The 19937-nt window shown below is 51.7% G+C and overlaps 1 protein-coding gene and 1 pseudogene across 1 annotated transcript; both read right to left on the reverse strand.

The window, feature by feature from the left end:
- Nucleotides 1-2416: 2416 nt before the first annotated feature.
- Nucleotides 2417-15880, reverse strand: NOL6 (nucleolar protein 6). The gene is made up of 26 exons (XM_006734602.3): nucleotides 15543-15880; nucleotides 14286-14492; nucleotides 14084-14200; nucleotides 11689-11868; nucleotides 10944-11112; nucleotides 10587-10721; nucleotides 10342-10505; nucleotides 10133-10253; nucleotides 9854-9912; nucleotides 9673-9774; nucleotides 9354-9469; nucleotides 9006-9183; nucleotides 8274-8396; nucleotides 7952-8100; nucleotides 7721-7796; nucleotides 7335-7475; nucleotides 7076-7193; nucleotides 6836-6990; nucleotides 6569-6732; nucleotides 6091-6243; nucleotides 5773-5870; nucleotides 4884-5008; nucleotides 4672-4761; nucleotides 4054-4248; nucleotides 3836-3937; nucleotides 2417-3615 (listed from the first exon to the last, which is right to left on the reverse strand). Exons 1-26 carry the CDS (start codon nucleotides 15594-15596, stop codon nucleotides 3466-3468), a joined length of 3441 nt encoding a protein of 1146 aa, XP_006734665.1. The 5' UTR covers nucleotides 15597-15880; the 3' UTR covers nucleotides 2417-3465.
- Nucleotides 12231-14071, reverse strand: LOC145717045 (transcription factor BTF3 pseudogene; annotated as a pseudogene).
- Nucleotides 15881-19937: the final 4057 nt, after the last annotated feature.

A 19937-nucleotide genomic window follows, 5' to 3' on the forward strand; every position in this document is an offset into this window, starting at 1 on the left:
ATCCTCCCCATCCTGCTCTCGGAAGCTGAAGTAGGAAAGGGAAATGAGTCTCCCTCTGGGTTTGGAACACCCCGGTCCCCATTAGTGCCGTGGGCAGTCTAAGAGTCCCGTTCCCCCCACAACCCCTCCTCTCTCTTTGCAGCAGAGGGAGGGGCAAGCAGGCTGAGTAGGGTAGGGGTGACTCACGTGCCCCAGGCTTCCCCTCCTATTCATCTCTCACCTGGATTAATCTATGACTCACAAAGCAAGTACCGGGTGTTGGGGGGTTACGTGTTTATTTACTGGGGTGGGGGCACTCAGACTAGCCCAAATCTGAGCAGCCCTCAGGACTTCACTGAATGTAACCTGCTGCAAGGACCCCCAGGCTTTGAGGTCTTGCTCTTCTTCTCCAAAGTAAGGTACTGGGCAGAAGAAAATAGGGCCTTCAGCTAAAAGGATTCTGGTTTTATACTTAAAGATATATTTATTTTAGGGAGAGAGAGCACGAATGGGCAGGGCAGAGGGAGAGGGAGAGAGAGTCTCAAGCAGACTCTGCGCTCAGTGTGGAGCCTGACCCGGGGCTCACTCCCATGACCCTGAGATCAAGACCTGAGCTGAAACCAAGTCGGACGACCAACTGACCACGCCACCCACACGCCCCAGAAGGATTCTGGTTTAGAGAAGGTGGTGATACCACAGGCAGAAGAGAGGACCCTTTGAGAATTCACTAAATGTAACTACGTAGGGCTTAGAAGCTCTGACGGAACTGGGGAAACCAAAGCCCCAAGGAAAAGGCTTTCTTTAAAGCCTTTAAATCCACAGGAAAAAATCGAGCTTTTGCCTTTTATCTGAGAGCTTTTTCTCCTGACTTGCTCTTCAAAAAGAAAGATTTCCCCTTTTACAGCAACTCAGAACTAGAGGCAAAAATGTGCACACAGACAAATGCATACAGACATGTCCACGCCCCAGAACACAGAGCAGACACATCACTCCATACATCAGACACAGACTCCGACCCCATCCACGTCCACCTGCAAAGTTAAATGCAGAAGCCCACAGAGGCAGATACACCCACCGGGCTATGTAACTTACACCCTTGCTCACACAGTTCCTTCTAGTCTTCTCTTCTTCCCTTCCAATGAAGTTCCAGCTCCTCAGGCCACCCTCCTCACCTACTTCCAAGGTCAACCGGCCTCCTCGCCTACTTCCCCGAGAAGATCTGAGAAAAACAGATTGGAGCTGCAATGTGAGGGATTGAGACTGGGAGCCTGGGCTTCCAGCACTCTCCACACCCCGTCCCCTAAGCTAAGCAAGGAGTGCAGAAAGGATGGCGCAGCTTCTTGGGTTTGAGTCCTCTGCCCTCCTCCCTTGCCACATTGTGCACCTGACAAAGCCATTACCATGCCCATTTTCAAGGTGGGAAGGCTGAGCCCAGCAAGGGGAAGTGACCTGCCCGGGGATGCATGGGGACATAGCAGGGCCAGGGCTCATCTCCTGAGTGGGACCACTGTCTGCACCTCTCGGAGCCACCTGCTGCAGTTTTACCTGGGGGCAGATTCTGTTCCTTCCCACACTGGGATCACCTAGAACTGGCTTTGTGAAAAGGCCAGAAGCCAAGGACTGAAGCTGACCCATGGATGAAGCAGGACAGTCTGAAACAGGCCAGCACCATCCCTCCTCAGAGCCTAGGGACGGACTGTGGAGAAAAGTAAGTGAGGAGCAGCCAGGGACAACCACAGACCCAAAGTCCGTGAGGGCTGGAACTGCATTTCTTTCCCTGACAATAAAGCCTTGCGGGCTTCCATTTGGAGTTCGTGAATCAACGGCACAGGGAGATGCAGCCCCCAGCTCACGCAGCCCATCAATGTATTCTCTATGCCCATTTCTAATCCCATGACAGTAACAGGTAGGGACCGGCACAGGTTCACAAAGACTCACAGAATTGGGACAAAAGGAGATCAGGGTCCCCATATGTGGCTTACCGTCTTGAGGATGAAGCCTAACAGCCAGGCAGCCGAGCGCCTGCCTGCTGCTGAACCTGCTCCCTCATTTAGACGATGAGAAGTCAAAGCGCATCCTTCACGGGGCTGGTATTACTGTGTGAGCACGCTCCCACGCAGAAGATACGGAAAATACCTGAGAGCGCCCCGCATTTACCAAGCGCTCCATGAACGCCCCCTGCAGCTCTCACCATCCCCACCCCGCCCACTCTAGGCAGAGTACAAATCATGACTCCCTTTTCCCTAAGGTCTTCTGTGGCCCTGCTTCTCCCATCGGCCCTTCTGTACACACCTGTAGCCTCCGTGAGCACAGCACTGTCTTTGGTGCCACGAAGGCGCCAAGAAATCTATGTTCAAACATGTCACCTGTCCCCAAAGACCTTACATGTAGGAGACTTGTTTAACACCAGGAGGAAAAGGGAGAAAAGCCAAGAACATGGGGAAATTAAGTGATTTAATTTTAAATCCAAGTTTCGGACAACAGAAGGGTTCACGCCACTGTATGCGACTATGAAGTAAACTGAACAGACAATAATTGCTCGATGTTTCAGCGAGAAAGAGCACCTGAGGCTGGGGGCAGGAGAAGGGTTGGAGGAGGAGGCACTGTTTGAGCCAAGTCTGGAAAAACATCAGGATTAGGGGAGACAGGGGCGGGAGAGGCTGCCAAAGTGGGGTGTGGACCAGGCTAAAAGGAGGTGGCATCCTCCCACCCTGCCCTGGCACAGAGAGCTCCTGGGGAGCGGGCCTGGGGTCCTGCTCCCCTCCGCACGCCTGCTGCAGGGACGCAGGGGGGCAGTTTGGGACACGAACGGGCAGGGGCACGGAGCCGGCGGGACTGAGACACTGAGCGGCCAGGGCAGCACTCAGTGCTCTCTGCAGCTCTCCTGGGCTAGAGCAGCTGCTCTCCCCCTCGCCCCTTCACCCAGCCAGCCCCTTCCGTCCTCTGTGCTTTTCCCTGGAAAGCAACAGTACCCTGCTCAAGGCTGGAATTCTGGGACCCTCAGCAAGTACCTCACCTTCTCTGGGCCCTATTTAAAGGCCTGACCCTGCACTGAAGGGCATACCAAGGTCTAGGCACATATCCTGGCAATGGAAAGGAGACAGAGCCTCAGCCCTGGGTACATGTCCTCCTCTCCAAGCTTCGGAAACATCCTAAGACGACCAAAAGAAGCCCGGGCCAGGGCTGTCAGGTGGATGGATCTCCTGGGTCCATTTAGTTCCCTCTCTGAGCTGGCTCACCCTCCTCTTCTGGGAGTTCAGACAGGCCCAGGGGACTCTGTAGGATACCAGGCCCCCGCCCCAATGCTGAGGTGTCAGACAGAAAACTGGGGCAGGGCTTCTTTGGGGGAACATTTCAGTGTGTTCAGGCCAGCAGGTACTCCACGAAGGATCTGTACGTAGCAAGGGTGGAGGTCATGCCATTGACATCTTACTCCAGAGGCCTGAAGTCCTGCTGTCACCTATAGCCTGCTCCTAGGGCTGGAGATCACACGGTCCACCTCTCACTTCGGGCCTCCACGGCCTGTACCAGGCCCTCACCCAGGACGGCCAAGTCCTCCAGGATCGCTTCCACATTGGGCACCATCACCAGCTCCCCACCTTGCGACATCACCATGCGCCCCTTTGTGTTGGAGGCCTAGGGGAAGCAGAGAAACGTGGGCCGAGGCATCACAAAGGCACACCAGAGACAACACGCAGGGGGCGGAGGGGAGCGGCAGCAGAGGAGACAGACCCGCGGGACACATGCTTCACACCTGACCCACGGTCACTCACAGAGCACGCCCCATACAGACAGGCGTGCCCACATGGAACCGCACGTACACACTTGAACACACGGTTATCACCAGCCAGCACACCTTGAAGGGCTGGGGCTGGAAGCTGCTGGGCTTCCAGAGAACACCGATCACCTCGCCACCATGCTGGTCATAGAAGAAAAGGGCCAGGTCCCCAAAGGCCTCCTAGGAAAGGGCAGGACACAGATAAGACCACAGGGGGACACCTGAGAGTCACCTCCATGGCCCCAGGTTCACCTGGAAGTCCCCTCCCCAGGTGTAGTCAGCCCTTTAGGGCCTACCCTGAGCTGTGCCAGATAGAGCTGAGGAGGGTCATAGCCCAGCACAGGCATCAGGGAAGAGGGCCCCGGCTCGCTGAGCAGGCCACGGCAGAAGGAGGCAGCTGGGGAGTCCACGGCTTGGCGGTGCCGGGGGATGTGGCGGGGAGACAGGCGGATCAGCACATCATACATATCCAAGGGTGGCCGGAACACTGTCTGAGGAAGGGTAGGGAGGGGTCAGCAGAGCCCACTGGGAGTTGGGAACTGGACCACAAAGCCTTCTACATGCCCACCTCGCTTTCCTCCTTCCCTTTTGTCTGACCTCCCCCACCCCCGGCCCCACTTATGGGCCCAAATGCTCATCTGAAAGGGGGAACACCAAGCCCCAGCTGGGGTCGGCTTCACGCTATCAGGAGGAACACAGGCTAGGAGCGTGAGGGTTGGAGAGAGCCAGGGCCCTGGTTCTCCTGCAGGCTCCCCCACTGTCAGGCACCGTGGGCAGCTCCAATGCCCTCTCTGGATTCAGTCTCGCCAAACCAGGGGACAGAGCGTCCTGTGACAGCCCCTACAGCTCCAGACTTCCAGTGTTCAAAGGCAGAATCCCCAGAACCCCAGAGCCACTCTTGGTCAGGGGCTTACCCTGATGTCCCCAGGGCCCCGGGGATCCATCAGCTGCTTCTCTAGGACAGGCAAGGCCTCAGCTGCCAGGACCACAAGCTGCTGTAGGACCTGGGGGGTACACATACATCAAATAGATCAGACCTAACCATGGGTCTCTCTTAGGCCAGGCTGGGCCTACTTTTCCTTGGCGGAATAAAAACACAAATTTGGAGGTAGGGATGGGATTGCACCTGGGGCAAGGGTCCATCCTGTGTCCATACAGAGTTTTTACGATCCTGTGGGGTAACGATGACCATGATCGGGAGTTCTGTCCGAGTCGCCAGGAAGCCACTGCGGATCTCCCCCTGCTCCTCCACTGTGAACAAGAGGGGGTCCTGGGTCAGCCTGCTCCTTTCCCCGGACATGCTCTACTGCCCCAGGTCTTCTGGTGGCCCATCACAGGGATTTTTCCGACGGCCCTCCCCCAAGAGACAAAGGCAATGAAAAGGATACCATGTTTGCCTCCACTGGGTGGGGCACTAAACTCCTAAGCTCAGGCCAGAGGCAGAATTTTCCACTGCCTGGCACCCCAGTCTAGTTTCCGGGCTTGCACAAGCTGAGGCCTGCCCCTGACCCCCTCCCACCCTATGCTCCCACACACCTGGGGAATTAGGAAGCTGACACCCTCCTCTCTGCTGGGACCAGGAGCTCCTCATGTTACAACGGGAAATCATCACCCCCACTCCCTAAGAGGTCTGGGCATCTACTCTAATCTGGGCCCTTCCCTGCTCCCCACAAGACTTCTCACCTGGTGTTCAGGGTCCCCTTTCTACTCTCCTCTCCCCTTCACAGCCCCCACCAGGTAGCCTTCTTACCACCCCTAGTCCATCCTGTTTCTGATCGTCATGTGAGCAAACCATAGCTCTACAGCCTCAGAACTCGCTAAAGCCTTCAACTGGGCCTCCTCCTCCTCGTAATTCCCCACCCCAAGGCCGGCGGGGTCAGGCACAAATATCTGTGAGGAGGAAGGCGCACACACACAAACACCTTGCAGACTGACAGGGAAAACCCCATGTGCCCCACTCTGCACTTCACAAACCGTCGGTCCTGCGGGAGTCGGACCCCAGTCCTACCACTTACCAGTGAGCTCGTTGTTGAGGTTGACAATAAGGGGGTTGTTCTTCCAATCAAAGGTTGACACCAAAAAAAGGAAGCGAAGGAAGCCCACCTGTGGGGAGCTGAGAAGAAAGAGTGAGCAAAGAGTCTGGGCCCAACCACACATCCCAGGGCTTACCCCATGGTCTAGACACCCTAGACCCCTCGGCAGGGATTGTCTCAGAACCCCTTCCATCACCTGTTTCAGCTACCCTCTCCCATTTGGACTGAAGGTACAGCCTAAGGGATGAAAACTGGCCCCAAGGGGAACTTTCTGGCTAGGGAAAAGATGGAGGGAATCACCTGGGAGGGGTGAAGGGCTCAGGGTGCAGGAAAAGAGCAGCAACCAGCAGGTCCAGGCTCTCATCAGTGAACCCCTCACCCAGAAGCTGGGCGCGCACCCACCGCTTGGCCAGCCGTGCCACACCTGAGAAGGCCGGGTGCTGCTGCTGGAGCCTGTGGAGGGGGAAGGGCGTAGTGGCAATGAGCCTCAGGCCCTGAGGGCCCAAGAACAGTATTTCAGCTCCACCACCACCATCGACCCAGCCTTTACCCAAAGTTACCCTCTGTGCTAACACATTCTATACAGGATCTCACGTATCCCTGACTAACGCCAACAGGTTGGTCCTATAAAATTCCCATTTTAGAGATGAGAAATAAGGTCCTGCCCAGAAGGACATAGCCAGTGAAGCGGCCGGGCGAGGGTTCTAGAATTTGTCTGACTCCATAACTCATATCCCCATTACACCATGTGGCCTCCCAGAGAAACAGGTGATCATACCCGTGCAAGGCGCTGGTGAGCAGGGGCAAGTGCCTCGTGTCCCTCTCCAGGCGGAGGGAGGCAGGTGTGTCCCTCAAGGAGATCATCCCCTCAGGGCTCCGCATTTCCCTCAGGATCTGGGGCTCCCGCTGACAGGCCACACGAACCCGGAATACGAACCCATCCTGTTGAAAGAGGGTGTGAGGTGGGAGATACGGGTCAGCCTGGAGCACGCTCACACCCCAGCTCCTCCCTCCCTGGGGAATCCCGACCCTGCCCCAGCCTAACCTTGAGGACATCCGTGTGCGTGGCTGTGGCTCGACACTGCAGCCCATGCTGTTGTGTTAGCAGCTCCGCCAGGCGCAGCTGAAAGGCAGCTCGGACCCGCCGTATGGCCTCAGCGTCCTGTGGCCACTGACCACTGCCCTCCAGGTGACATACCACTAGGAAGAAAAGTAAGAGGTCTTAAGACTGTGGGCTGGAGTGGGAAAGGTTCCTCTCATCCCTCCCAAGAAAGAGGCTCCTCACCGGTCATGGGCTCCACGTACGCTGGACAGGGCTTGTCGGGCCGGGGTAACAGCGAGGCCCGCTCTCGAAACTGCTCGTAGAAGGAGTAAGCTGGCCGGACTGGGGTAGGTGGGAACACCTATGGAAGAAGCAGGGCTGAGGAAGGGGCCCCGGACTGGGAGAGAGTGAACACAGGAATTGGAAGGGGGAATACTGGGTGGGCGGGGAGGAGGCGAGGGGTCACCAAGCAGAAAGGGCTCCCTGTCCCCTTGCACCTCACCTCAGTGTAGCGCAGCACTGGGTGAGCTCCCTGCACAGCAGACACAGTCAGCGGGAGACCTTCCAGCCCCCACAGCAGGCGGCTGAGGTCATCATAGCAACGCACGGCTGCTGCCAGGGCCTCCTCACCTGTGTTGGAGGTCTGAGAAGGAGAACACAGTCAGGAGACCAGGACCCTACAGAACCCCCCCACCCCAAGCCCACCACCACCGCCTGGGATTTTGCCGCAGCTCAGGCTGCCGTAGAGCCAGCACCCCCTCTGCTGGACGCTATGGGAAGTGCAGTCTGGCTGAGGTTGCACGTGCTCTCCCCCCACTACCTGATTCCACCGCCCAGGCTGCTCTGCAACCCCTGGCCTTGACCCCAGCCCTGACACACGACCCTTACCTCTTTTGGGCTTTGGATCAATGCGTCCAGAAGGCCCCCCACATAGTGGACACAGGTATCTGGGATGTTGGCATGGCTGGGAAAGGGGGACAGCACAAAGTCAGTGTGGGCATTGAGCCTATTGGAGTAAGCTACTGGACATTAGCTGCTCAGCCCAAAGCCCGGGCCAGACCCTCCTAAAAGGCTCCCCAGTCCATGGCTGCTTCCTAGCAACCAGATGCTAACACTCACAGTGCCAAAAGGTGAGTGACCACCTGGTGGGGAATAAGGCGCTTCTGGGCCATAGAGGCTGCCTCCCAGACCACAGCTTCCCGAATGGCTCCATCCTGGAAACGCCGAAGCTCTGAGCGAGATCCCCAGAACTGGCGGAAGTCAGCAGCCTGAGAAAAGGCAATGGGTGGTAGAAGAAATCAACAAAGATGGGCTCTGTCAAAAATCCCTGACAGGCTGCAATCCAAGTGGCATGAGGATAATCCACACCACTTCTGCCAGTACCCAGCGTGGACTTCCCAAGACAGGGCCAAATCATCCCCCAGACTCCAGGGCTCCTCACCTCAGGCTGGTTGGCCTCTGGACCCAGTTCAAGGACACTGGTCAGCCCCTCAGGCCGGAGGAGCAATCCCAGGGTCAGGGTCCCAGAGTCTCTGTGCTTCGGTGGATCTTGGCTGATGTCCCACTACAGGGTTTAAAAAAGCTGAACTCAACCCAAGAATGCCCCAGTTTCGTCTAGAAACCCACTTTCCAACTAGGTAGAAAGATCTAGGGGCGCCTGGGTGGCTCAGTCAGTTAAGCGTCTGCCTTCAGCTCAGGTCGTGATCCCAGGGTCCTGGGATCAAGCCCCACATCAGGCTCCTTGCTCAGTGAGGAGCCTGCTTCTCCCTCTGCCTCTGCCCCTCCCCCTGCTCGCACACGCACACACTCTCTCTCTAATGGATAAAATCTTTTTTTTTTTCCTTTTTAAGATTTTATTTATTTATTTGACAGAGACAGAGACAGCGAAAGCAGGAACACAAGCAGGGGGAGTGGGCGAGGGAGAAGCAGGCTTCCCGCTGAGCAGGGAGCCTGATGTGGGACTCAATCCCAGGACGCTGGGATCATGACCTGAGCCAAAGGCAAACGCTTAACGACTGAGCCACCCAGGCGCCCCTAATGGATAAAATCTTTAAAAAAAAATTAAAAAAAAAAGAAAGATCTAGCTAGAAGAATGGTGTGTCTTTTGTATCCCCTGGGACCCTGGATCTAGTCCCCTTTAAGCCCACAAACTCTCCAACCCACAGCACCTCACCTCTGACACTGGGGGCCGAGAGTGGGCCAGCAGGTGCAGGCGGGACCCCAGACCCTGCTCCAAGAGGGTGGTCAAGGAGCCCAAAGCAGCTGAAACATAGTCCCCACCAAGATCCTGCAGCTCTGGCCACAGCTTTAGCCGGTGACATGCTGCCTGTAGGCGACTCAGTGGATGGAGACTAGAGGGGCACAGAGGGACAAAGAGACAGAATGAGCTGCTGCTGACCCCAAAGACCACCTCCCACCCCAAAATGAGGAAGATCTGAACACTGACCTGAGCACCTCTGCCCCATCACTGTAGCCCCAGGGAAAAGGACCCACTGACATAGCCTGCTAGCCCTAAACTTACTGCAAGACGTGGTCAAAAGCCCGGATCATGGGTTTGGGAGTCATCAACAGAAGCTGGAATCTGTCATCAGCTCTACCGTCCAGCAATGCCATAGACAGCCGTGCCTCATGCTGTACCTGCGGCCACAAGATAAACAGGGAACTCACATGTGAGACTATCACCACTATACCCCTCCCTTCATTGACCTGAGGGCTCAGACCAAGAGACATGCCTGACCTAAGCTCTTTGGAGAGGAGTTGCTGGGGCTCTGGGACTGGCAGAAGGGACAGAATCTGGACTGGGACATCAGGGGTACCCAGGAGTGGGGGACAATTGGTACCTGGTGGTAAGTAGAGGCAGTAACATCAGCACAGAGGTTGAGATAGCCTGAGGAGTCCAGGAAGACAACAGGGAAGGCCTGGTGGAAGTCAGCCAGGGCCGGCTGGCACAGAGAGAAGCCAGTCAGGGTTGGGGCCTTACCTTCAAGCCTCCTTGCCCAGACCCAGCCCTGCCCCACTCACCAAGGAGGGATCTGAGCTGAGACATAAGCTGATCCCGTTGACTGTCAAATCTGTGGTGGCTGAAGTGAGCCAGAGAAGGTGGGTGTGTCAGAAGGTATCCTTTCCCAGGGGACCCAGCCCTAATGACACTCTCCCTCTGGTCAGGTGGCTGCAACTGCCTGCCTCTAAAATTCAGTTTGCTCAATTGTCTGATGGCAAGAAACTGAATGATCCCTGATAGGATGAGAGGATTCACAGGAAGAGTGGAACCCTTGGCCTTTCTGGGTCTAGCCACCTTACCCAGAAACTGCAACACACTCCTCAGGACTTGGTAGCCGCTCATAGTGGTGTGGATCTTGCGTGTGGACACAAGGAAAACAACCAGCATGGAGACAAGGAACCCACTGAACCCTCCCAGGCCCTGAAAAAGAGATGGAGAGAGAGAGGCCCAAGTTCAGGCCCAGCCCGCCACTCAGTGAGGCAGGGAAGCTGGGCCACTCCCAACTCACCTTGTCCAGTTCCCGCTGCCGCAGCCAGACCTTCAGAAGTGCCACACCATCCCTCAGCCCCAAGGCTGAACCCAGGACAGTAGACAGCAGCTGCACGTGGGACTCAAGGGTCACGTCCTGCAGGACCCATGCGTTATAGTGGGGGGTGGGAGGCTCTGGGCTACCTGTGGGAGAGGGGAAGCCATGGGAGGAGAAATCCCAACATCTTTCCCTTCAGCTCCACCTGGATACCACTGCCTGCTTACCATCCCCTGGGGGACTCTGCCCTCGGTACCAGGCAGAACGCACATTGTTCTTAGATGGCAACAAGCGGCACGGACGGAAGAAGTCAGGTGGAGGGCACGGATGCAGACGTACAGTGACCAGGCGCTCATCCTTCCCTGGGGGGAAACAGGGAGTGCTGAGATCCTGCCAGGTGGGCCCCTGGACCACTCTCCTCCTCCGTGAGGGCCCACGTCCTCCCACCTTAGAATCTGAGGTCCTTATACCTTCCACTTCAAACTTGAGGCCCAAACTCCTCACCTTGGACTTGAGGTCCCCACACCTCCCCCACTAGATCTGTCACCCCAGACTGTGCCTTCAGCCCAGTGTGTGCCTCTCACCATGTGGCCGAAGCAGCAGTGAGGGTTTCAGGTGGCAGCCCCTGGTGTAGGAGAAGCGAATACTGCCGAAAAAGGGGTCTTGGCCCAGGTGGTGAGCCAAGTGGGCCAGGTAGAGAGCACGCTTGCGGAAGTAGCGCTGGTTCAACCCATCCTTGTCCTGTAGGATCTCCTGGTGAGGGTCAGAAGAAGGGAGAGACGACCAGGCACATAAGTGCTTGTTGTTAGAGAACTTAGGGGCCAGGATGAAGCCAACGTGCAACACAGTTTAGAAACCTCAGGGATCTTTGCTGGCCAGAGTGTCTGAACCAGGACTAACAACAATATAGTTAGTTCTCAGATGAGGAAGGCAAAGTTCAAACGGCAGCAACTGACCCAAGGGCACATTTAAGCTGCCCTCAAGAAGACAGCAGAAGAGCAAATTTTGTTTCTTTGTTTGTTTGTTGTTGTCATTAAAGATTTTATTTATTTATTGGAGAGAGAGAGTGCGCACAAACAGGGGGGAGAGGGAGAAGCAGGCTCCCCACTAAGCCAGGAGCCCAATGTGGGGCTTGATCCCAGGACCCTGGGATTACGACTGAGCCGAAGGCAGATGCTTCACCAACTGAGCCACCCAGGCACCCCTGCTCTTTTGATTTCCAGTTCAGATTTCAACTCTCTGGCAAGTGACAGGTGGGAAAGAAAGAGGGACCCAGGAATTTGTAGGTGGTGAAGAACAGGACCTCATCCCCCAAATACTGGACCTCACCCTGGGCATGGTCACTGCCATGTCCACGTTGATGTCCGGCCGGACGCAGGTACCCAGAAGGTAGCTGCCCACAACAGTGACCTGGGCTGGTGGCAGGAAGTGGAAACAGCCCTTCACGGTGTAGGGCACTTGGTGAAGGGGTACTCGAACCCCAGCTGGGAGCCAGGTCTGGTCAGTCAGCTGTGGGGAAAGAGACAGTGATACACAGTAATCTGATTGCCTTCCTGACGTGTCCTCCTTGATGTCTAGTAGACATCTCAAATTAAACACATCAACACATTTGAAAACAAACTCCTGCTCTTTCTGTAAACATGTCCCCCTCATTAAGGCAACTTCACACTAGTTGCTCAAGCCCAAAACATTCAAATCACCTTGACTCATCTCCGTTAAGAACACCCATTTCACCTTCAAGAGCATCCAGACACTGACCACTTCTTTACTTCTCCATCCTAGTCTGAGATGCCACCACTTTCCAGATGATCACCACATAATAGGTTTCTAACTAGTCTCCCTGATTTTACCTTTATCCCCCTCCATTCTACTTTCTTTTTTTTTTTTTTGAAGATTTTATTTATTTGTCAGAGAGAGAGCATGAGCACAAGCGGGGGAGTGGCGGGCAGAGGGAGAATCAGGCTCCCTGCTGAACAAGGAGCCCGATGCGGGGCTCGATCCCAGGACCCTGGGATCAGGACCTGAGCTGAAGGCAGACGCTTAATGGACTGAGCCACCCAGGCGCCCCTCCATTCTACTTTCAACACAACAGTCTGAGTGAACGTTTTTTGGTTTTTTTTTCCCTAGGCAAAGCCCTCCACTGGAGACCTTTGTTTCAAACTTTATTCCCAGGCTTCTTCAGCTTAATTAGCTGCAAAGAATGAATTATGTATAAGCAAAAACTGAAAAGAGCTGCAGTGTCCAAGGGGCTTGGGCTTAAAAATATTAGAGATCTAGATTTTATCAGATCCATGAACAAAATTTAAAAGCAGTCATAATATAAAATAGCAGCTCCCAGTAACTTCTTCAAGTTTTATCTTCTTCAGAAGTTGACTCAATTCAGTTTGCTTCATTCTTGGAAGCTTCATCACAATTCCCCACAAGATCTGGAACTTCATCATCATCCTCCTCTCCGGTAGCAGGTGGTGCTTTTCCATCCACACATTGTTTGGGCAGAGCTTCAGCCAGTCTTCTTCAACTAGTCAGACTGTCTGCACCAAGTTGGTTTAAGATACTGGGTAGCATTTCTGTCAGCTGCTTTGTCCCAGCATGGCCTGGAATGGTGGAAGTGTTCACTGCCAGCGATGCCTGAATTTTGGGGGTGTTAAAGTGGATCACTGTTCCTTGGTTTGTGAACATATTCACTTCTTCAATACCACAGATATTGTTTACCCCTAACTTCTTTAAGGAGAACTGAAGTTTCTTATCATCTGCTGTAGCTGTTCTATGAAACACCTTCTTCTTCCGGTGAGCAGTTCCTTTCCCACCAACGCGCACTTGTGCTTGCAGTTTGGCGAGTTTCTCCTGGTTCATGATAGTTTCTTTCATCTTGTTGGAGCAGAAATGGGACCGAGAGGGGGAATAGGGCTGGTGCTCAGGGAGTCTCGGGCGGACCAGCTGAGATTAGGTGCACACACGCGGGGACGCAAGATGGCAGCTAGAGCTGAATGAACGTTTTTAAAATGAAGTTAGATCACATCACTGCTTTACCAAAAAATGTCCCATCAGTGGTTTCTCATTTCACCCAGAGCAACAGCCAAAGTCCTTGTTTCAGTGTACAAGGCCCTGCATGAAATGCCTCCTTCCTCCACTGCCTTTTTGCCTTTCTGAACGCATCTCCTATTTTCTCCTCATTCAATCCAAGGAACATGCCAGACTTACTCCTGCCTTTGAGCCTTTGGTGTTGGCTATTTCCCCTTCCTGGCATGCTCTTCCTCCCTTAGATATCTATATGGCTGACTCACGTCCTTCAAATCTTCACCCTAATGTCACTTCAATGAGGCCTACCTCAACCATCCTATTTAAAATTGCAAACCACTCCCATTCTCTGATATCCCCATAATCCCCTTACCTTGCCCTTTCTCTTTTGCCATAGTGCTTACCACTTTCTAACACTGCCACACAGTTTACCTGCCACGGTTATTTTCTACTATCCATAAGCCCAGCACTAGAAAATAGACCGCTTTGTTCACTGACGTATCCTAAGAATACAACTACTGCAAGGAACATAAGTGTTTGCTGAACAAACGAACACATGGTTGACTATACTTCCAGTTGAGCCTCCTGGCAGTGAAAATGAGCTCCCTAGCACCCCACCCCCTCTGGAGAAGTGCAGGCCCTGTTTCAGATGCCCAAACTGAGGACCTCTCCAGGGCTTTCCATTTCTTCACACTACCTGTCTTACCTCTGTCTTAGGAGTTGAAGGCACCTTCAGGACCCGCTGGTTGACCTCCCGTAGGAAAGCATCGATCCGCTCCTTCTTCTTCTCTGGTAGCCTCACTTCCTTTAGTAGCTCCTCTACCTGAAAGAAAAGACAGGGAAGAGTCCTTCAGCCTCAGGGTCCCGGGCCCACCCCTCTAACTGAAGCCCCAGCCACCCAATAGTACCTGTAAACGAAGCAAGCTGGAGTGGAAGAGACTCTCAGTCTCCCGAAGGCGAGTCAGCTCCTCATTGGTAGGCTCCTTATACAGTTCTGCCCGGCTAAGCTTCACTGGTTGCAGGAAGCCCTCCACTGGAGACCCAGCCAAGGCATGCTTCTTTGAGGACTCCTTCTTTCCCTCCTTGCCTGTGCCTTCCAGAGCTAGTTCCATCACCTGTGGCCAGTGAGGAGAGCAGCCACTGTGAGGTCACAGATGTCTAGCATCCACTGCCTGAAGTGCCACCATGATAGGATGTGGGCAAAAGCTTCACAGGCTCCTTTTCACTCTTTTGAATGGGAGTCAGACTGTAAAACTCGGATTATCATTACTTAGAAGAACATTACTGAGCTCTAGGCTGAAAACTCCTTGAGTTGAGGCCTCCTTGTCTATGTGACAGCACTAGCATGGAGCCCTGCCTGGAGTTGGGGGTAGGGTTAGTTGTTCACTGAGCCCTGACCTAAGCAATGCTTGAGCTCCTTGTATTTCCGGTATATGCATCAGGGAGCTTCCTCTTTTTCTGGGTTACTCCTGGGAATCTGCAAATGCCGTCTCCACTCTTGCTCTATCCAAATCCTGCCAGGCTCTACCCCTGTCAGGAAGCCCTGACTATAGATTACATCAGTATAAGTGGTCAGTGTTGGAAAGAACTAGGACCTACTGCCTCTGTAAATCATCCAATCCTCAGTAATCCCGGCAGAAAATGTACACTTGAAGGGAATTCCCTGAGCTCAAGATTCCACACTTAATAGACCTATTCTGTAAGCAGGCTTCACACCCTGGTCTGCAGGATCCCAAACCTTCTCCCCTACAGCCCTGGGCCCCGCCCCCACTCCACGGTCCTACAGGGGTGAGAGCCCTACTGAAAGGTTCCAGAAGCACCACCATGTGCCCTCTGTTACAGGGGCGAGGACAGAACCGGGCACAAGAAGTTAGATCTCGCACAATGACAACGAGGAAGACCTGGTTAGGAAAATGACCTGGTTAGGTCTCCTCAACTTCCAGGTGCACAGCTCTCGAAGGAGTAAGCTCAATAAGCTTTACTGCTTCTATCCAAATAACGCCAGGTTCCATGTCCCCTGAGTGTCTCGGTGCCCTAGACTGGAAACGTGGTGGAATAAGGCTCTTCCAGAAGGGAGCGCCTTCGCGCCCCTCGCCGGCGAGCTGCCAGTCTCTGCCACCTCTGGCACGTGGAAAGCCCTCTTTCCTCCCAGACAGCTCACCCACCTCTGGCTCCCCAGCAGCTCCGCGATTCTGCGCTCCCGCAGGCGCCGGCCCCATAACTCTGGGGCCAGGTCTTGCTCCAGCACTTCCAATTCAAAGCCCAAGTTCTCGGCACAACTTCTTCCCACGTCGGCAAAGTGCCAAAGCCCTCCGCAGAATAACCGAAGCCTGGCAACAGAATTGCCAAAGGTTTGCGGTAAACTCCCCGCACCGCGTGGGGACAAGCCTCGTGCCGCAGGACTCCGCCCAGTTCCAGAGCCATTGGGTGAGTGCCCGAAGAATCGCTGGCCATTGGCATCTGTTACTCCCCAATTCCGCCCATCATGGGGGAGGGGCCAACCTGGGTTCTCCCATTTACGGTCTCTTTGCGACGCCACACCGGAAGCCTGTCTGCAGCTTAGCGGTCGCTTTCTTTTCCTCACTTCCGCAGCTTGCGTCGAACGGAGAAGGGCGGAGCTAGTTTTGGCACTCGACACTGTTTATTTACACCAGTGATTCCTATCCTTTTTTTCATCTACTACATTTTATCAAATAAACAGTTTAGTCAGTTCTATCTTAAAAATATGTCTTAAATTTATTCATTCTTCTCTGTCTTTAGTGCCAAAATTAGTCCAAATCATATCATCTTGTGCCTAGATTATAATTGGTTCTCTTCAGTTTATTAAAATTTTCCAAATCTACCAAAACATTGTAGTAATAATATAGTGAACTCCTTCACCTATCCATCATAACTTAGTGTTTGTCTTGGGCGCCTGGCTCAGTTGGTTAAGCATCTGCCTTCCCCTCAGGTCATGATCTCAGGGTCCTGGGATCAAGTCCCACATGGGGTTCCCTGCTCAGCGGGGAGTCTGCTTTTCCCTCTCTCTCTTCCCCTCCGCCTGCTTGTGCGCTCTCCGTTGCGCGCGCTCTCTCAAATAAATAAAATCTTAAGTTAAAAAAAAAGTGCTTTTGTCAAATTTGTCTTTATGCATTTACATACTATTTTGCAAAACCACAGGAGAATTAGTTGCACACATCCCTGAATACTTTCACATATATGTAATAAGAACAAGGGCTGATCAAAGTCCAATTATAAAATTCAGGAAATTTAAGCTTGATTCAATACTACTCAAATTTTGCTGATTATCCAAAAAATACCCTTTACATAGTAGCATTTTATTTCCTGATGCAACATCATGCATCAGTTTGGTTGTCATGTTTCTTTTCTCTCTCTTAATCTAAGAATATTCGTGAGCTCTCCTTTTTTGGTCTTTCATGATAACATTTTTTTTAAAGATTTTATTGATTTATTGATTTATTTCACAGAGAGCTAGCGAGAGCAGGAACACAAGCAGGGGGAGTGGGAGAGGGAGAAGCAGGCTTCCCGCCCAGCAGGGAGCCCCATGTGGGGCTCGATCCCAGGATGCTGGGATCATGACCTGAGCCGAAGGCAGATGCTTAACGACTGAGCCACCCAGGTGCCCCTCATGACATTTTTGAAGAGTATAGGACAGTTTCATTCAATAGTTTTTTTGTACAGTATGTGTATATATGTATATATGTAGTTATAAGTGTATATACAATATACATATGTAAAAATTACATAGACACACATGCATATAGAATTACATCTATGCATATAATTACATAAGCATATGATTACATATATATAATTACATATATACATATAGAAAATTACATAACGGTACAGCTTGAATATTCATATACCAAACATACCCATGTAACCAGCTCCCAGAAAAGAAACAACATTTCCTGAACCTTTAGAATTTCCCCTCACTCTACCATCTAGTCATTATGTCAACAGTAACTCCTATCCTGACTCCTAATAGCACAGATTAATTTATTAATTTATGCAATAGCTTGTAAAGGAATTTTTCAGTGGTCTTCTTCAATCCCTTTCCGCATGGTTGCCAGAATGAGTGTTCCAAAACTATCATTCTACCATGTCACTCTCCTCTTAAAAATTCATCAGTGCCCCCCCGGCACCTGGGTCGCTTCAGTTGGTTAAAAGTCCGACTCAGTCTCAGCTTGGGTCTTGATCTCAGGGTCCTGAATTCAATCCCCATGTTGCAGGATTTTTTTCTCCACCGGTGCCCTTGGTTTTTGGTCACGCCTCTTCGAAGAATGAAGAGATAAACCAGACAGAGTGGTGGGCAGCAAAGCAAGGTTTATCGAGTGATAGCAAAGTGACAGTACAAAGCTCCCAAGGAGGGAAGGGACCCCCAGGGGTTGCCACCGGAATTTCTAAGTCTAGGGGTTTTTATGGACTTGTTGGCGGGCTGTTTTAATCTGATTAACCCTCCCTGCGCCTGTCATCCAATCAGGTTTTTGTCCTATGGGAAAGGGTGGAGGTCTCCTTCCAGGGTGGGTGTAAAATCCTTTTATGGGTAGTTTCCTCTTAGGTACCCACCTGCCTGCCTTCCAACTATCCTTCATCACCGGCGTTGGGCTCCATGCGCAGCATGGAGCCTGCTTAAAACAAAAAACAAAAAACAGGGGCACCTGGGTGGCTCAGTCGGTTAAGCGTCTGCCTTCAGCTCAGGTCGTGATCCCAGGGTCCTGGGATAGAGCCCAGCATCAGGTTCCTTGCTCAGCAGGAGGCCTGCTTCTCTCTCTCCCTCTGCCTGCCACTCCCCCTGCTTATGCTCTCTCTCTCTGTCAAATAAATAAATAAAATCTTAAAAAACAAAACAAAAAAACAAAAAACAAAACATCAGCAGTGGCTCCCAATTATACTTAGGATGAGATATGAGTTTTTATAAAGCCTCAATCAGTATGGTCCTTTACTGCCTATGCCATCCTTTTTCTTTTTTAAGATTTATTTATTTATTTGAGAGAGAGAGAGAGAGAGAGACAGAGAGCAGGGGGAGGGGCAAAGGGATAGGGAGACAAGCAGACTCCCATCTGAGCAGGGAGCCCTACTGGGGCTCAGGGCTCGATCCCAGGACCCCGAGATCACGACCTGAGCCAAAATCAAGAGTCAGATGCTCAACTGACTGAGCCGCCCAGGCGCCCCATCCATTTTCTTGATATACTCCACACCTTGCTCACTTAGCTTCAGCAAAATAAGCCTTCTCTCAATTCCCTGGTTATAGCAAGTTCTTTCCCATCTCAGAAACTTGAGCCAAGCTGTTTGCTCTGCTTGGAATGCTTTTCCTTGACTTTTTCTCTTTTTCAACCTTCAGTTCTCAGGATAAGTATCACCTATTTAGTTAGGCTTTCCCTGACCATCTAATCTGAAATATGTTTTCCCTTATCCAATGATCCCATTTATTTTCTTTTTTTAAAATAGGTTTTGATTGTTTATCAGTTGTCTCTTTGTCCTTGACTGTAAATTCATGAGAACAAGGACCAGGTCTACATAGCCAATGCCTAGCACACTGTAAATACTCAATAAATGTTTACTGAATGAATGAATGAATGAATGAATGTAACTACTGTGAACCTTCCAGTCTTGTCTCTTACCGTTGTTTCTGTCAAATTTTATGACCCAGCCATATTGAGCTACTTGGAGTTTCCTTACTTATCCTGCTTTTTTGTTCTGGGCCTTTGAACTTGCTGCCCTTTTTGCTCAGTGTTTTGATTCTCCCCCACCCCCACCCCCACCCAGCTTTATTGCGATATAATTGTTGGATAACCTTAAGTTTAAGGTATACAATGTGATAATTTGTTACATGTATATGTTGCAAAATGATTACCACAGTAAGGTTAGTTAACACATTTAACACATCTTTCACCTCACATAATTACTATTTATTGTTGTTGTTATGGTAAGAACTTTTAAGGTCTATTCTTTTAGCAATTTTCAAGTACACAATACAGTATTGTTAACTATAGTCACCATGCTGTACATTGGATCCCCAGAACTTATTCCTCTTATAACTGGAAGTTTGTATCCTGTAACCAAAATCTCCTCATTTCTCCTACCTTTACCTCCTGGCAGCCACAGTCTACTCTGTTTCTACAAGTTTGGCTTTTTTAGATTCCACATATAAGTGAGATCATACAGCATTTGTCTTTATCTGACTTATTTCACTTAGCATAATGCTCTCAGTGTTCATCAATATTGTCACAAATGGCAGGATTTCCTTCTTTATGGCTAAAGAATGTTTTGATTGTTAAGGAAGGTTTCCTGGAGGAGATGGGTTTGTGCTAAGTCTTGAAGCATAATTTGAGTTTGAATTGACTGAGAAGAAGCAGCTCTGTTGAAGTCTGATTAAGCACTGAGGAAGATCAGAGAGCCGAGAGATAAGTCAACCACTCATTCCACACTGGATGACACTTAAGAAATGGCAAGCACTGTGTTCAGTGTCAAAGATAAAGAGATAAATAAGACATGATGATCACAAGCCAGAAACCTGGAATTATGTACTTGCCCTCACATTTTACAGGTTGGTC

Source organism: Leptonychotes weddellii, chromosome 14, assembly GCF_054177405.1.
Source record: "Leptonychotes weddellii isolate Sample4059 chromosome 14, ASM5417740v2, whole genome shotgun sequence".
NCBI classification, from domain to species: domain Eukaryota; kingdom Metazoa; phylum Chordata; class Mammalia; order Carnivora; family Phocidae; genus Leptonychotes; species Leptonychotes weddellii.